The following is a 13,483-nucleotide window of genomic DNA, read 5'->3' on the forward strand; positions in this document are numbered from 1 at the left end:
TCGCATCACTGCACCAAACTCCAATTCCTCTCCTATATATACATATACATCTATATCTGTAAAACTTCAGATCAGCTATTTCCTCAGTTTACGACAAACTCCAAAGAGAAGAGATCAAATTGCTTCAATTTGAAACTCGATAATCAAAAGTCTTGCATTTCGAAAATTGAATTTGGAGCTGCAAAAAAAATTACAAATCAATATAATCAATTACAATATTATTAAAAATAATCAACTAAATATTTCAAAAATTATCAATTGAAAGTAAAAATTACAAACATTGAAATTTGAAAATAAAAAGTACAAATAAAAATAAATACAATGGGAAATTTTCCTAATGTGGGAAAAGAAAATAACAATTTCATTAAATCTTAAAATATATATATTGACCAATAATAGATGATTATCATTTATTTACAAGTGATTCAGAATAATCAGAGCAATCCAAAAATCTTTTATCCAAAATCAAAATTCCATGAACAAGATTTCATTTTAGCGAAATCTATTTCACTCAATATTATTCCACCGCTAATTTGAAATAAACCGCAAAGCAGGGAATATTTTACATCTGCATTTAGAAACTTTTCAAAGTCGAAGTACAATTTACTTCCAACTGTTTGTTTTGAATTCACAGAATCAAGTAAAATTCGCTTTAATATAAATTTGCTCGCATTGGAAATATAATGTTTCGACGAATGTAGGTAACACGTATCGTGCATTTTGTATGTACAAATAATCTCTTGAGCTTTACAAAGCCCTTGAAAGCGCAAATACATTACTTCTCAGAGTAATAATGCATTCAAAATATGAGTGAGAGATAGAGAGAGAGAAAGAGGGAGGAACAGGATTTGCCTAGAAAATTAGTCGAATGCACGTATCTACAAATCCTTCACCTTCACCTTCGTATAATATAATTATAAAAAAAAATTATAATTACTTCGATGGTACTTTGTAAATGATATAATGATACGAAAAAAAAATTACTGTGTCCGTACGTATATAAATTATTCATTAAATTTCTCTCTAGTTGGCACTAAGAATTCAATGACAGACGAGAATACTGTTAGTAGTTAATACCCTTCAGGCAAAATTCCACAATTATCAATTTTTAATGAAAAGAAAAGATTTTTCAATTCATGAAAATCTTTTTATATCTAAAATTCAAAATATAAAAAACAGAAATTATATTGAATCGAAACAAATAAAAAAAAGAGAAAAAAATCGAAAACCAATAGGAAAGATTGAAAAGAACGTATTTTAAAAAACTGAATAGTAATAATAATACAAAGGAAAAAAAAATAATACAAAAATCCATTGTAGCACCCACTAAATACACATCACCGGTATATTTTAATCTAAGGAATGTTATTGGCATTCTCCGTTATAATCTGTCTATCCAATTTCTCAATTCAGTTCAATTTCTGGAATAAAATCACAATCTAAAAACAACATGTCAATATATACAAATTGACATTCCCCTATATAGAAATAACAAAAATATAAAAATGATATTTTTCCACGATTATTGTGATTTCTCCCTATTTTTTTTATAATCTATATACTTAAAGTCTACTTAAAGCTACTTACATAAAAATGGAAGACAAAAACTTGGGTTTTGAGCGAGAAGGACTTTTTTACAACAAAGGACTTTTTTTAAAAAATAATAAAACAAATCAAAATACAAAAAAAAGATTTTCAATCAATTACCTGAGCGTTTTATAATATAAATTTCTTTTTTATCCTAATTTTTGAATTCAGGACGAATATCAATATATGACGATTACCTTATATAAAAACTATTTTATATGGCAATTCATCGGCAGCAAAAATGAGAAGATGAAGAAGAGAGAGAATTAATACTTACACCGGAGAGTATCGTGAAAGATACCTTGAAAAAGAATGTTTAACTTCCTTGTTTTCTTTTTTTACATAAATTGGAAATTGTTTGAAGTTTGAAGAAGAGAAAAATAAATAACACTTAAACATTAATGTTGCATGGTTTCAATTCCATGAACTGGTAAGGCACGTGTAACGTAATGTTGTTATGTTCGACAAGTAAGTGGCCACGTCTCGAGGAAGCTCCAACCACAAGAACTGTCTCACCTTTCAAAAGAACGACCTCACCTTCACCTCCTTCTAGAAGAGGAAAGCAAAATTCTCTACGTTAAAGAAAAATCATTTTTTGACAAGGTAAGAAATTTTAGTCTTTTGAAAATACTTTACAAAATTTTTAAAATTAATTTAATAAATAATATTTTTTGAATGATTAAATAATCAAATAATGTAATTAATATTTACCAGGAAATGGGGTCTTCATTACTCTCGTCTGGGGATATCCAAGTTTCGTATTTCCAGTAACAGTATAAGATCGACTGGGCGGAACAGGTGGAGGACGTTCCTGAAAAATAATTCCACACACATTTTCCAATTTAGTAATTAGTATAAAAATTTTTCCTTACAAATATTATAGATTTTTGAAAATCTGAAAGAAAAAAAAACAGAGAGAGAGAGAGAGAGAAAAAGAAAAAATTTACCAAATCCAATCCAAAGAGAGTACAAGTCTGCTGAATCATTTTCTGATCAGCACATTTTTCTGAAGGATCAGGTGGTGGTGTTCCCGTGATAGGTTGCGGTCTCGGACGAATTCCATTTCCGGTAACAGAACCAAGAGTCACATTTCTTTGAATAGTGCCAGTATTACTCGATGGCGGTTGAGAATTTTTCTTCTGACCCAAACTCGACACTAGAGTCATATTTGTTCTTCGAACGGGCCATCGTCTACGCACCCGCCAACCTCTCCACGTAGCCTAAAATAATAGAAAAATATATTTTTCAAAACATTCATCCACATTTGAATTAGTCAAACAAAATCAACAATTAGAATAATACTTTCCGAATAAAAAAGGGAATGTGAAAATAGGTTAAAAAGACGATAAGAATATTAAATAATAAATATCAAATGAATAATTTAAATTTTGATAATAATTATTCTCACCTGAATATTAGTGGCGGCTTTCCTTCTCGTCTCAGATCGGAGATTTTCCAATTGCTGTCGAATACCCTCGCTGAGGAAAATGTGCCGCTTGCCAAGAGCCCAACTCGTACTTGCGCCGAATTTACTCTTCATTTGTTGGGCATTTTGTAAAATTAATTTTGTATCTTCAACCGCTTGGTCCTCGGCCCTTCGTAATTGTTTGAAGGGCGCAATCAGTCTATACCTTGCGTTGAATGCCTTGAACCTCATTCTATGAGGATATCCTGGAAAATTAATTAAATTTCGCAAAATTTATTTTCGGCAAAATTAAATTAAATAATACCTTTTTGAAATTGTCAATTTAGAATGGAAATAAAAAATTTTTCGCTGTAATTAAGTATAGTTGTGCGAGAAAAAGCAAAAATTACACGAGAATTCGAGTTGAATAACTGTTACATTCATTTACCTCCTGCCATTAAATTTACAGTCTCGAGAACTTGAAGAGATCTAATTTGGCGCATAGCGACTCCTCTATCCAAATGCATTGGCGTCTCTGAAGCATTACTCCTTATGCACCGAACGAAATGAGGTCTTGCATGCACCAAAGTCCTCAAAAGATTATCCAGTCGTGTGTGAAAATCCTGAGTCAATGTTGAAATGGGCTCATCGCCATTCAAGCTGCAAAAGTTTATTTCAAACTTATTTCACACTTTTTTACCTCAAAATTCACTAATTTACAAATTATTTTCTATTATTTGTTTTTATCAAAATATTTTATGAAAATTTTTATTATCAAAAAAAAAACTTACAGATCCGTGTGTGAGGTGGGAGATATTCTAAAGCTCACTCCTCGCGGAACTGTATCACTTGCATAAAGTGCTTTCAATTCACTTCCAAAGAGATGTGTCGCAAAACCAAAATTACACGTGTGTTTATAAAATACTGCCACTAAATCATCAGGCACCACATCTTTATTTGTATCTAAAGAAAAAGAAGTTAGAAATTTGAATTTTTTCTTCTTCTTCTTTCAACTACGCAAATGGAAAGGAAAAATGCAGAATATTTAAAAGAATACTTAATGAATTTTACCTAGAAAATCAGAAGCATCGTACGTGACTCTTCCAGCAAAATGTTGGATTCCAAATGATCGACAGTCAACAGCCCTTGGTTCAAAAAGCCTTGGATTTTGCTTGTGTTGCACCTTTACCTTTGCCACGTAACTCTCTGCTGTTCCTCGTATTGAGCATTCAACATCGAGCATGCTCAAGAGACCAGTTCTCTGATAATACAATTTAAAGAAAAAATAATTTAAAGACAAAAAAGCAAGGACCAAAAAGAAATAAAAAAGGAAGACGAAAAATGATTACAAAAAAATAAAAACAAATTAAGGACAAAAATTAGGACAAATTAAAGGAATGAAAATAAAGACAATTTAGAGACAAATTAAAGGCAAACAAATTTTAAAAAAATTAAAAACAAAAAATAAAGACAAAAACAAATTACAGACAAGAAAATAAAAACAAATTAGAGACAAAAAATAAGACAAATTAAAGGCAAAAAATAAAAGACAAATTAAAAACAAAAAATAAAGACAAAAACAAATTACAGACAAGAAAATAAAAACAAATTAGAGACAAAAAAATAAGACCAAAATTAAGACAAATAAAGACAAATTAGAGACAAAAAAATAAGACAAATCAAAAGCAAATAAATTAAAGACAAATTAAAAAAAAAAATAAAAACTAATTACTGACAAGAAAATAAAGACAATTTAAACACAAAAAATACGTACAAAAACAAATTACAGACAAGAAAATAAAGACAAATTAAAAACAAAAAGTAAAGACAGAAACAAATTACAGACAAGAAAATAAACACAAATTAAAAACAAAAAATAAAGACAAATTAATGGCAAGAAAATAAATAGAATTTAGAGACAAAAAAATAAAACAAATTAAAGACAAAGAAATTAAAGACAAATTAAAGGTAAAAAAAAGACAAAATAAATTACAGACAAGAAAATAAAGACAAATTAAAAACAAAAAGTAAAGTCAAATTAAAGGCAAGAAATTAAAGACAAATTAAAAACAAAAAATAAAGACAAATTAAAGACAAAGAAAGAAGACAAACTAAAGGCAAAGAAATTAAAGAGAAAAAATAAAGACAAAAATAAATTACAGACAAGAAAATAAAGACAAATTAGAGACAAATAATAAAGGCAAAAATAAATTTCAGACAAGAAAATAAAGACAAATTAGGGGCAAAAAATAAAACAAATTATGGCAAAAAATTAAAGACAAATTAAAGATAAAAAATAAAAACAAAAAAAGATGAAGACAAATGAAAGACGAGAACAAATTAAATAATACAGGAAATTAAAGACAAATTAAAAACAAAAAATAAATTCAAATTAAAGGCAAGAAAATAAAGACAAATTAGAGACAAAAAAATAAGACAAATAAAGGCAAAAAAATTAAAGTCAAATTAAAGACAAGAAATAAAAACAAACAAAAATTACAGACAAGAAAATAAAAACAAATTAGAGACAAAAAAATAAGAAATTAAAGACAAAAATTAAGACAAATTAAAGGAAAGAAAATAAAGACAAATTAGAGACAAAAAAATGAGACAAATTAAAGGCAAAAAAATTAAAGACAAATTAAAAACAAAAAATAAAGACAAAAACAAATTACAGACAAGAAAATAAAAACAAATTAAAGACAAAAAAATAAGACAAATTGAAGACAAAAATTAAGACAAATTAAAGGAAAGAAAATAAAGACAAATTAGAGACAAAAAAATAAGACAAACGAAAGGCAAAGAAATTAAAGAGAAGAAATAAAGACAAAAGCAAGTGAAAGACAAAGACAAATTAAAGACCAAAAACTACAAACAAATCAGAGGCAAAAAAATACAGACAAATTAGAGATAGAAAATAAAAGCAGACAATAAATCGTTATTAATAATCGAGATTATATTTCGAACTCACCAAAGAGGAAATAAGATCAATGCAGGGGACATTATCGACATAATCAACTTCAACATCACAATGAATGCCCTCATCTCGACAACTTTCGATGGAGCTTTTGAAAATGTGAGTATTGTAAAAATGCTGCATTGTTTCGGCGCAAAGATTTATACATAAATGCTCGAGTTGACTTGGTTTTGGATCCTCGAATCCAAACATGTCTAGGATGCCAATGAAACCATCTGTTGCATGTCTAACTGCATTATTTAAAGCAGTCATACTTCGCGAACCAGTTCCACCTTGAAAACAATTTTCCAATTATTCATTACTTATTTTTGTAAAAATTTCCCATCTCTCTCCAATATCCTACAAATATTTCCAATTTTCAATATTTTCCTCTCATAACTTTTTGCATTTTACTTAATTTTTTTATCAAAATTTTCTTTTTTTTACAATTATTTATACAATTTTTCTATACAATTTTTTTATACAATTTTTTTATACAATTTTTTTTTAATTCAATTTTAAAAAAAGAATTTTGATAAAATAAAACAAATTGGTGAAAAAATTACCAATTTGTTTTATTTTATCAAATTTTTTTTTCCTCCTCCGCTTTTGAACTCTTCTATTTTCATTTTTGGTTCTAAAGCAGTTCTCAATAATAATAATTAATAAAATTCGATAAAAATATTAAAGATAAGAAAAATTAAAAGTTATGAATAACAATCAATTAATAAATAAATAATTATATCGATTTTATTACTAATGAGTAATAGATAATAAAAGGCATTTTTTTTTGGTCCAAAGGGAATTTTTGGATTTATTTTTCTTCTTCTGGAAATTTTTCTGTTTTTTCATTTTTTTTTTTTTTTGTTTTAATTACCTGCTGAACTTCCAATAGTGGAGGCATGCTGGCTGGTGACTTCGGCTTGATTATGAACAGACTCGTTCGAATCGGAAGAAAGAGTTCCGAGCGTGGAACCGAGTCTCTTTAAACTATTCGCCCTTCGAACAATAGTGGCGACAGTTCGACAATAAAGTGCCTTTGCCAACGAATCTCTCGTCATATTCGACTGAACAAAAAAATAAACAAGAAACATAAATTTTCCGAACTTTCGAAAACGAACGATGCAAAAAAAAAGAAGAACAAAATTTGCCAAAATTTCAATATGTGTCAGTACTTTTTATTTTCATTTTAACAGAAAATCTATTTTATCGTCAAATACGAATTAATTGTTTAACAAATTTAATTAAAAATTAAACACTTAAATTTTACATTTAGAAATTCTACAATTAATTTTTTTTTATAATGACGTAAAATTATTGTAATAAAAATTTAATTTATAGGAGAAAAAAATGAATTTCACTGATTTGCACGAGTATAACTTTACGATTACGAATTTGAGTAAGTAAATTAATTGAATTAGAAACTAAATGAATTCTATTAATTCAAACGGAATTAAATAATTCAATTTTCAAATCAATTGAATTAAATTAATAAATAAATTATATTAGATATTTCCTAACGAATCGAAGAAAAATCGATGGACGCTTGAAATTTGAAGAGAGTAAAATATTAATAGTCGTGAGATGTTGTATATGAATATATGTATAAATGTTGGCTTTATTTCGCTTTGACGATGAATAGTAATAGTGATTACCATATTGGCATCGCAGACCGACTTGACAAGCTGTCCACGGGCATTATGGGTCCTGGAGGTGAGTCCTCTCAACAAAGCTGGCGGAGGAACACCTAAAAGTGCCGCCACAGATGCCAACTCATTCTCTCCGATCACTCCAACCTCCACTCCAGGGCCATCAGTAAACCCCACGTTTCCAAGAATCAGAACAGCTGCTAATACTCGAACCACATCCAAAAATGGAATTCCTAGTACTCCTGAAATTTACATATTTTATTTTTTTATTTATTATTATCATCCCTCAATGCACGCCCTACTCTACTAATTATCACAGGTATTTTCTCTTGTTTTATCTTGACTAATATCAATTTTACTTTTCCTACAATCTTTTCTACTTTTCTTCTTTTATCATAGCAGGCATTAACTTTCCTCTTGTCTTCACTGTTATCAATTTTATTTTTTCTCCGATTTTTCAACTTATTTTTTTATTTTCTATACATTTATTATTTATATCACTAAGAAAAAGGTAAATCTGCTTTTCCTACAATTTTTCACAAATTTCTTGTTTTATTATCACAGGTTTACTTTTCTCTTATCTTTCCTATTATCAATTTTGTTTTTCCTGCAATTTTTTTCAATTTTCTTTTTTTATTTCATTTATTATTATTATATGCAAATTAAAAAAATTTATGATTATTAAATATTAATTTCAATTTTGGAATAATTTCAGATTCAAAATATAAAATAAATTTAATTATTAGATTATTACCTAATTTCCTAATTAATTATAATGATTTATTGTTTTCATCAAACTTTAATAAAATTCATCGCAGAAATTCAATTATTTCCAATAGAATTTCAATAATATTTCTCAAAAGATTTTAATTATTTTTGAAAATTTGACAAAATTCTTGGAAAAAATTGAATTTTTTTTAGAAAAATTTTGATTAAATTTTTTCTAAAAATTAAAATATTTTCAATACAATTTAAATACGATTGCCGGAAAAAATTCAAGTATTTTAGAAATTTTTAATTAAATTCTTATCAAGATTTCAATTATTTTCATAATTTATAAAATTATTCACAGAACTTTAATTATTATTATTATTTTGAAAAATTTTTAATAAATTCTTTATGAGAATTAAAATATTTTCCATACAATTTTAAATGAATTCCTCAAAAAAATCCAATTATTTTTGAAAATTTTGTTTAAACTCTTAGCAAGATTTCTATTATTTTCATAATTTATAACAATTGTTCGCAGGTATTTAATTATTATTATTTTTATAAAATTCTTCGCAGAAATTCAATTATTTTGACAAATTTTTAGTAGAAATATTTTTAGTATTGAATTATTTTCAGAAATAATAAAATTTTACGCAGGAATTTAATCCTAAAGAATAAAATTTTTCGCAGAAATTCAATTATTTTCGAAAATTTTGTTTAAATTCTTAACAAGATTCCAATTATTTTTATGATTTATAAAATTATTCACAGTAATTTTTGATTTTTTAATTCTGAAAAATTTCAATAAAATTCCTTATAAAAAAAAATTTAATTGAATACTTTAAAAAAATAATTATTTTCCTAAATAATTAAAATTCTTCTCAGAAATTCAATTATTTAGAAAAAATTTTCGTAAAATTCTTACCAAGGTTTAAATTATTTTCATAATTAATAACATTTCTTGAAGAACTCAATATTATTTAAAGAAAATTATAATAAAATTTCTCGAAAAAATTCAAGTATTTTAAAAAAAATGTTAATTATAACGGTATAAAACATTCTTCGCAGAATTAAATTATTTTCAAAAATGTTAATTAAAATCTTTACAAGAATTGAAAACTTTTTAATATTATTTTCATGAAATTTCTCGTAAGAATTAATTTATTTTTAAAGATTTTAATTAAATTTTTCGCTAGAAATTTAATTATTTTGAAAAATTTTGATTAATTTCTTTAATAAGAATTCAATTATTTCAGATTCAAAATTATGAAAGAAGTAACATAAAAGAAATATTATAAATTGAAAATAATTTTGTTAAATTAATTTTTTGTTACTTTTCAATCCTCAAAGGATCAAATTAGAATTTCCTTGCTTTTAAAGTTCAAAACATTAAAAAGAAAAATAATAAAAAAAATTAAGAATACAGAATTCAACAATTATTAAAAAAATTATTAAAAAATAGGAAAAGAAGAAAAAAAATTAATTTTTTTCTCACCCAAACACGCTTTCCATGCCTGAAATCTAACAGCGTCCTCAGTCTCATCTTGTCTCGTGTCGCCTTGCTGGAGATACCTCAAATTTTTCAAATTATATCCCTCCAAATTTAGTTTAACTGGAAAAATTTAAAATCGTATATATAAAGTTAATTATTCTCAATTAGGAGATTTTTTTTTAATATCAATGTTTGGATGATAATGAGTTATTATTTATAATAATACCGTTAACGTTAAAATTTTTTCTCTCTCAGAATTAACGACTCTAAAAACAGTATATAAAGAGCCCAAGAGAGTGCTTATTATCGTCATCATTTTTTTTACCTCGTTCATCATGCGAGAGACCAGCTAACATTTGATAGAAAATGTGATAATTTTTCTCATCTGCCAGTGGCCGAATGACCCTCGTTTGGTCCAAAAAGTAACAGTGAATTTTCGTTCTGTAAAGGGCCCCATCTGTTACCTGCACTTCTATAAAATGTCCCTGGAAAATTTTTTTAAAAGAATCGTTTAACAAATAAATTAATAACTATAATTAAAGTGTAATTTACTACCATTTTTCTCGTTTTTGATTTTAGATACATAATATTTTAGAAATATTTCCCACACATTTTATTGTGATAAATATGTTACCAACAAGTGCTTCTAATTTGAGTTATTAAAAAAATTGTTTTAATCAATTTTGATATCAAAAGGGAACAAATAAGAAATTTTGACTGAGTAGATAAAATAAATGAAATTAAATTCTTAAACAAGTAAATAAATAAAATAAATTAATGAATAAATTAATTATTTAAATTAGATAATAAAATTAATAAAAAAAAATTTCCTCTTTCATGAATTTACTTTACATGGAATCAATTTAGTTTGTTCGTGGAGATTTTCAATTTAAAAAATTCACAATATTTTTGTTGATAATGTGTCAAATTATGGCCGAGATATTTCACGGAAATATTTTAATAAAAATTAACTGGTAGCACATAAACACATGCCCTTAAGGAAGGAATAAAATAAAAAAAAATTCCATGAACTCACGATTCGTGAACTTTCAGAATTCGTGGCAGTCTTGGCAGAACCTAAAGATCTGAGAACAGTGAAAGCAGCAGCCAAATGTTTAAAAGCGTCAGTTTCAGGACCACCACCAGCAACGTCGAAAAGTTGCCTCAGTAATAACATAGAGGCATAAGTTTTACCCGAACCACTGGTTCCTGAAAGTGGAATAAACATTTTTTATTAAAAAAAAAAAAAAAATGCGAAACTTCATTTTTTCTTAAAAGTTATTTTCTATTTATTTATTTCCATATGGAAAATATCTCATTAATCAAAAATACATTATTTTTCTGTCGTTTGTTATATTTTAAATTTTATACGTCTACATTTTAATTATTTGTATTTTTATTAATATTAATAATTAATAATTAATAATTTCGTAGATTTTAATTAATTTTATTTTTAAAAAATAGTAATTTGTATTTTAAATTTTAAATCACTTGACTTAAAACAAATTGCAAACGAATTGATACCAAAAATGTGGATCGAATCAAAAATTGATCTAAATTTTTGGTATCAATTTGAAACGATTTATTATCAATTTTCTACTTTTATGAAAACGGTGTTAATTTTATTTTCATTAATTAATAATTTTATCTAATTGTCGTTATTTTTTATATTTTCAATTTCTGGAAAATTATATACCCAGACGTCAGATAGAAAATAAAATTATTTTTTCCAAAAAAAATTCATTAAGTTAAGTTGAATATTTCTGTACATGGATTTTTACTTGAAAGAATTAAAATTTAATGAGAATTTGTTAACAGTATCATCGGACATTTACCTGAGAGAATGATTGCCTGAGGATAACCAGTTTCTGATTGCTGCCTTACGGCCTCTTGAACAACCCTATTTAACTGGGGCGCCAATGGCACAGCCCTTGTACTCGTCAGAGTCAAGGGATTCCCAACATCCGTGTAGGGATTAATGCAAACGAGAATTGGACCAACATTCGTCTGAAATCAGATAAAATTATAATCTATTACTTCTTTTTCATTTCAAAGAAAAGAAAACATAAATCTCAATTTATTACAAAAATTACACTTCTCATTAAAAATTTTTAATATTTAAACTATTTTATATTTTTATGCGCTTGATAATTTTATTTATAAACAAATAATAATGTAAATAAAGTCAACTTCTGGACCAATAGGCCAAATGTTCAATAAATATTATTATTTTCATAAATAAATAAAATTCATGAAAAAATTAAAATTGATAAATATAAATATATACTTAATAAAAAATAAATGTTATAATTCAATCAATTAAAATAAAATAAATAATAAAGTACTTATAATAAAAAGTAGATAACAATATAAAATACTTAATATATAATATATAATGATAAAAATTAAATAAAAAATATAAATACCTAACGACATTTTAATGCGACAAAGGAAAATGATATACATGAGAAATTGTCCGTGTAAGAGCTCAATTAGGATATTTTGTGGGTCTGCTAGTTTTGTAAATTGATATCTCGCTTGTATCATATATATATATATATGCTGTCGAGAGTAAAAGAGAATAAAAGAAGCATCGCATCGGCGTGTGACTCGACGCATTTAAAATCAAATAGACACACATCAGACTGACTTTTAAAAGATTCCAAAAGTGATTCAACATTTTTTTTTGTCCTCCATCAATCCTTTTCTCCACATATATACATATAGAGATGATTCTTAGTTCTTACGAAACAAAAATGGACTAATAATTTTCTTTCAAGAAAAAAAAATGATTTTTGAATAAATTTACATATTTTTATATTTCTAACAAATAGTGTCAATTATTGTTATTAATTTTTGTGTTAACTTTCATTTTTCCCTTGTATTAATTACATCAGAATTTATTAGAATATTGTTAAGAGTCTTAATACAATTCCCGGAAAAAATACAATTATTTTTGAAAATTGTAATTAAATTCTTAGCAAGATTTCAATTATTTTCATAATTTATAAAATTATTCACAGGAATTTAATAATTATTATTTTTATAAAATTTTTTTGCAGAAATTCAATTATTTTGAAAAAATTTCATAAATTTATTTATAAGAATTGAATTATTTGCAGAATTAATAAAATTCTACGCGGGGACTTAATCCTAAAAAATAAAATTCTTCTCAGAAATTAAATTATTTGGAAAAATTTTTAATAAATTCTTTATGAGAATTAAAATATTTTCCATACAATTTTAAATGAATTCCTCAAAAAAATCCAATTATTTTCGGAAATTTTATTTAAATTCTTAGCAAGATTTCTATTATTTTCATAATTTTTATCAAATTATTCGCAGGGATATAATTATTATTATTATTTTAATAAAATTCTACGCAGAAATTCAATTAATTTGAAAAATTTTGATAATTTTATTTATAAGAAACGTATAATTTTCATAATTAGTAAAAATCTTCGCAGGAATTTAACAAATTTCAAGAATTTTAATAGAATTCTACACAAAAATTTTATTTTTAATTTTTAAATTCTAAAACATTTCAATAAAATTCTTCACAGAAATTCAATTATTTAGAAAAAATTTTAGTGAAATTATTTAAAAGAATCACTTATTTTAAATACAATTTTAATAAAAAAAAAAAACAGTTTAAAACAGTTTTAATACAATTCCCGGAAAGA

At 25.4% G+C, this 13,483-nt stretch overlaps 1 protein-coding gene across 4 annotated transcripts in view; it reads right to left on the reverse strand.

Moving 5' to 3' along the window:
• Positions 1-364: 364 nt before the first annotated feature.
• Positions 365-13,483, reverse strand: part of LOC122504526 (unconventional myosin-IXb) — a 140,849-nt gene continuing 127,730 nt past the window's right edge. For all 4 annotated transcript variants that reach the window (XM_043615681.1, XM_043615696.1, XM_043615702.1 and 1 more), the window contains exons 4-17: positions 11,636-11,807; positions 10,837-11,009; positions 10,126-10,285; positions 9,804-9,920; positions 7,604-7,839; positions 6,826-7,015; positions 5,964-6,241; positions 4,064-4,253; positions 3,784-3,955; positions 3,441-3,652; positions 2,996-3,258; positions 2,535-2,807; positions 2,299-2,398; positions 365-2,136 (exon numbers count right to left, since the gene is read on the reverse strand). In XM_043615681.1, coding sequence (XP_043471616.1) covers positions 1,979-2,136; positions 2,299-2,398; positions 2,535-2,807; positions 2,996-3,258; positions 3,441-3,652; positions 3,784-3,955; positions 4,064-4,253; positions 5,964-6,241; positions 6,826-7,015; positions 7,604-7,839; positions 9,804-9,920; positions 10,126-10,285; positions 10,837-11,009; positions 11,636-11,807 — 2,694 coding nt within the window. In that variant the 3' untranslated portion in view covers positions 365-1,978. The remainder of the gene's footprint in view (positions 2,137-2,298; positions 2,399-2,534; positions 2,808-2,995; positions 3,259-3,440; positions 3,653-3,783; positions 3,956-4,063; positions 4,254-5,963; positions 6,242-6,825; positions 7,016-7,603; positions 7,840-9,803; positions 9,921-10,125; positions 10,286-10,836; positions 11,010-11,635; positions 11,808-13,483) is intronic.

This window comes from Leptopilina heterotoma, unplaced genomic scaffold (assembly GCF_015476425.1).
Source record: "Leptopilina heterotoma isolate Lh14 unplaced genomic scaffold, ASM1547642v1 Lhet_111, whole genome shotgun sequence".
Taxonomy (NCBI): Eukaryota; Metazoa; Arthropoda; class Insecta; order Hymenoptera; family Figitidae; genus Leptopilina; species Leptopilina heterotoma.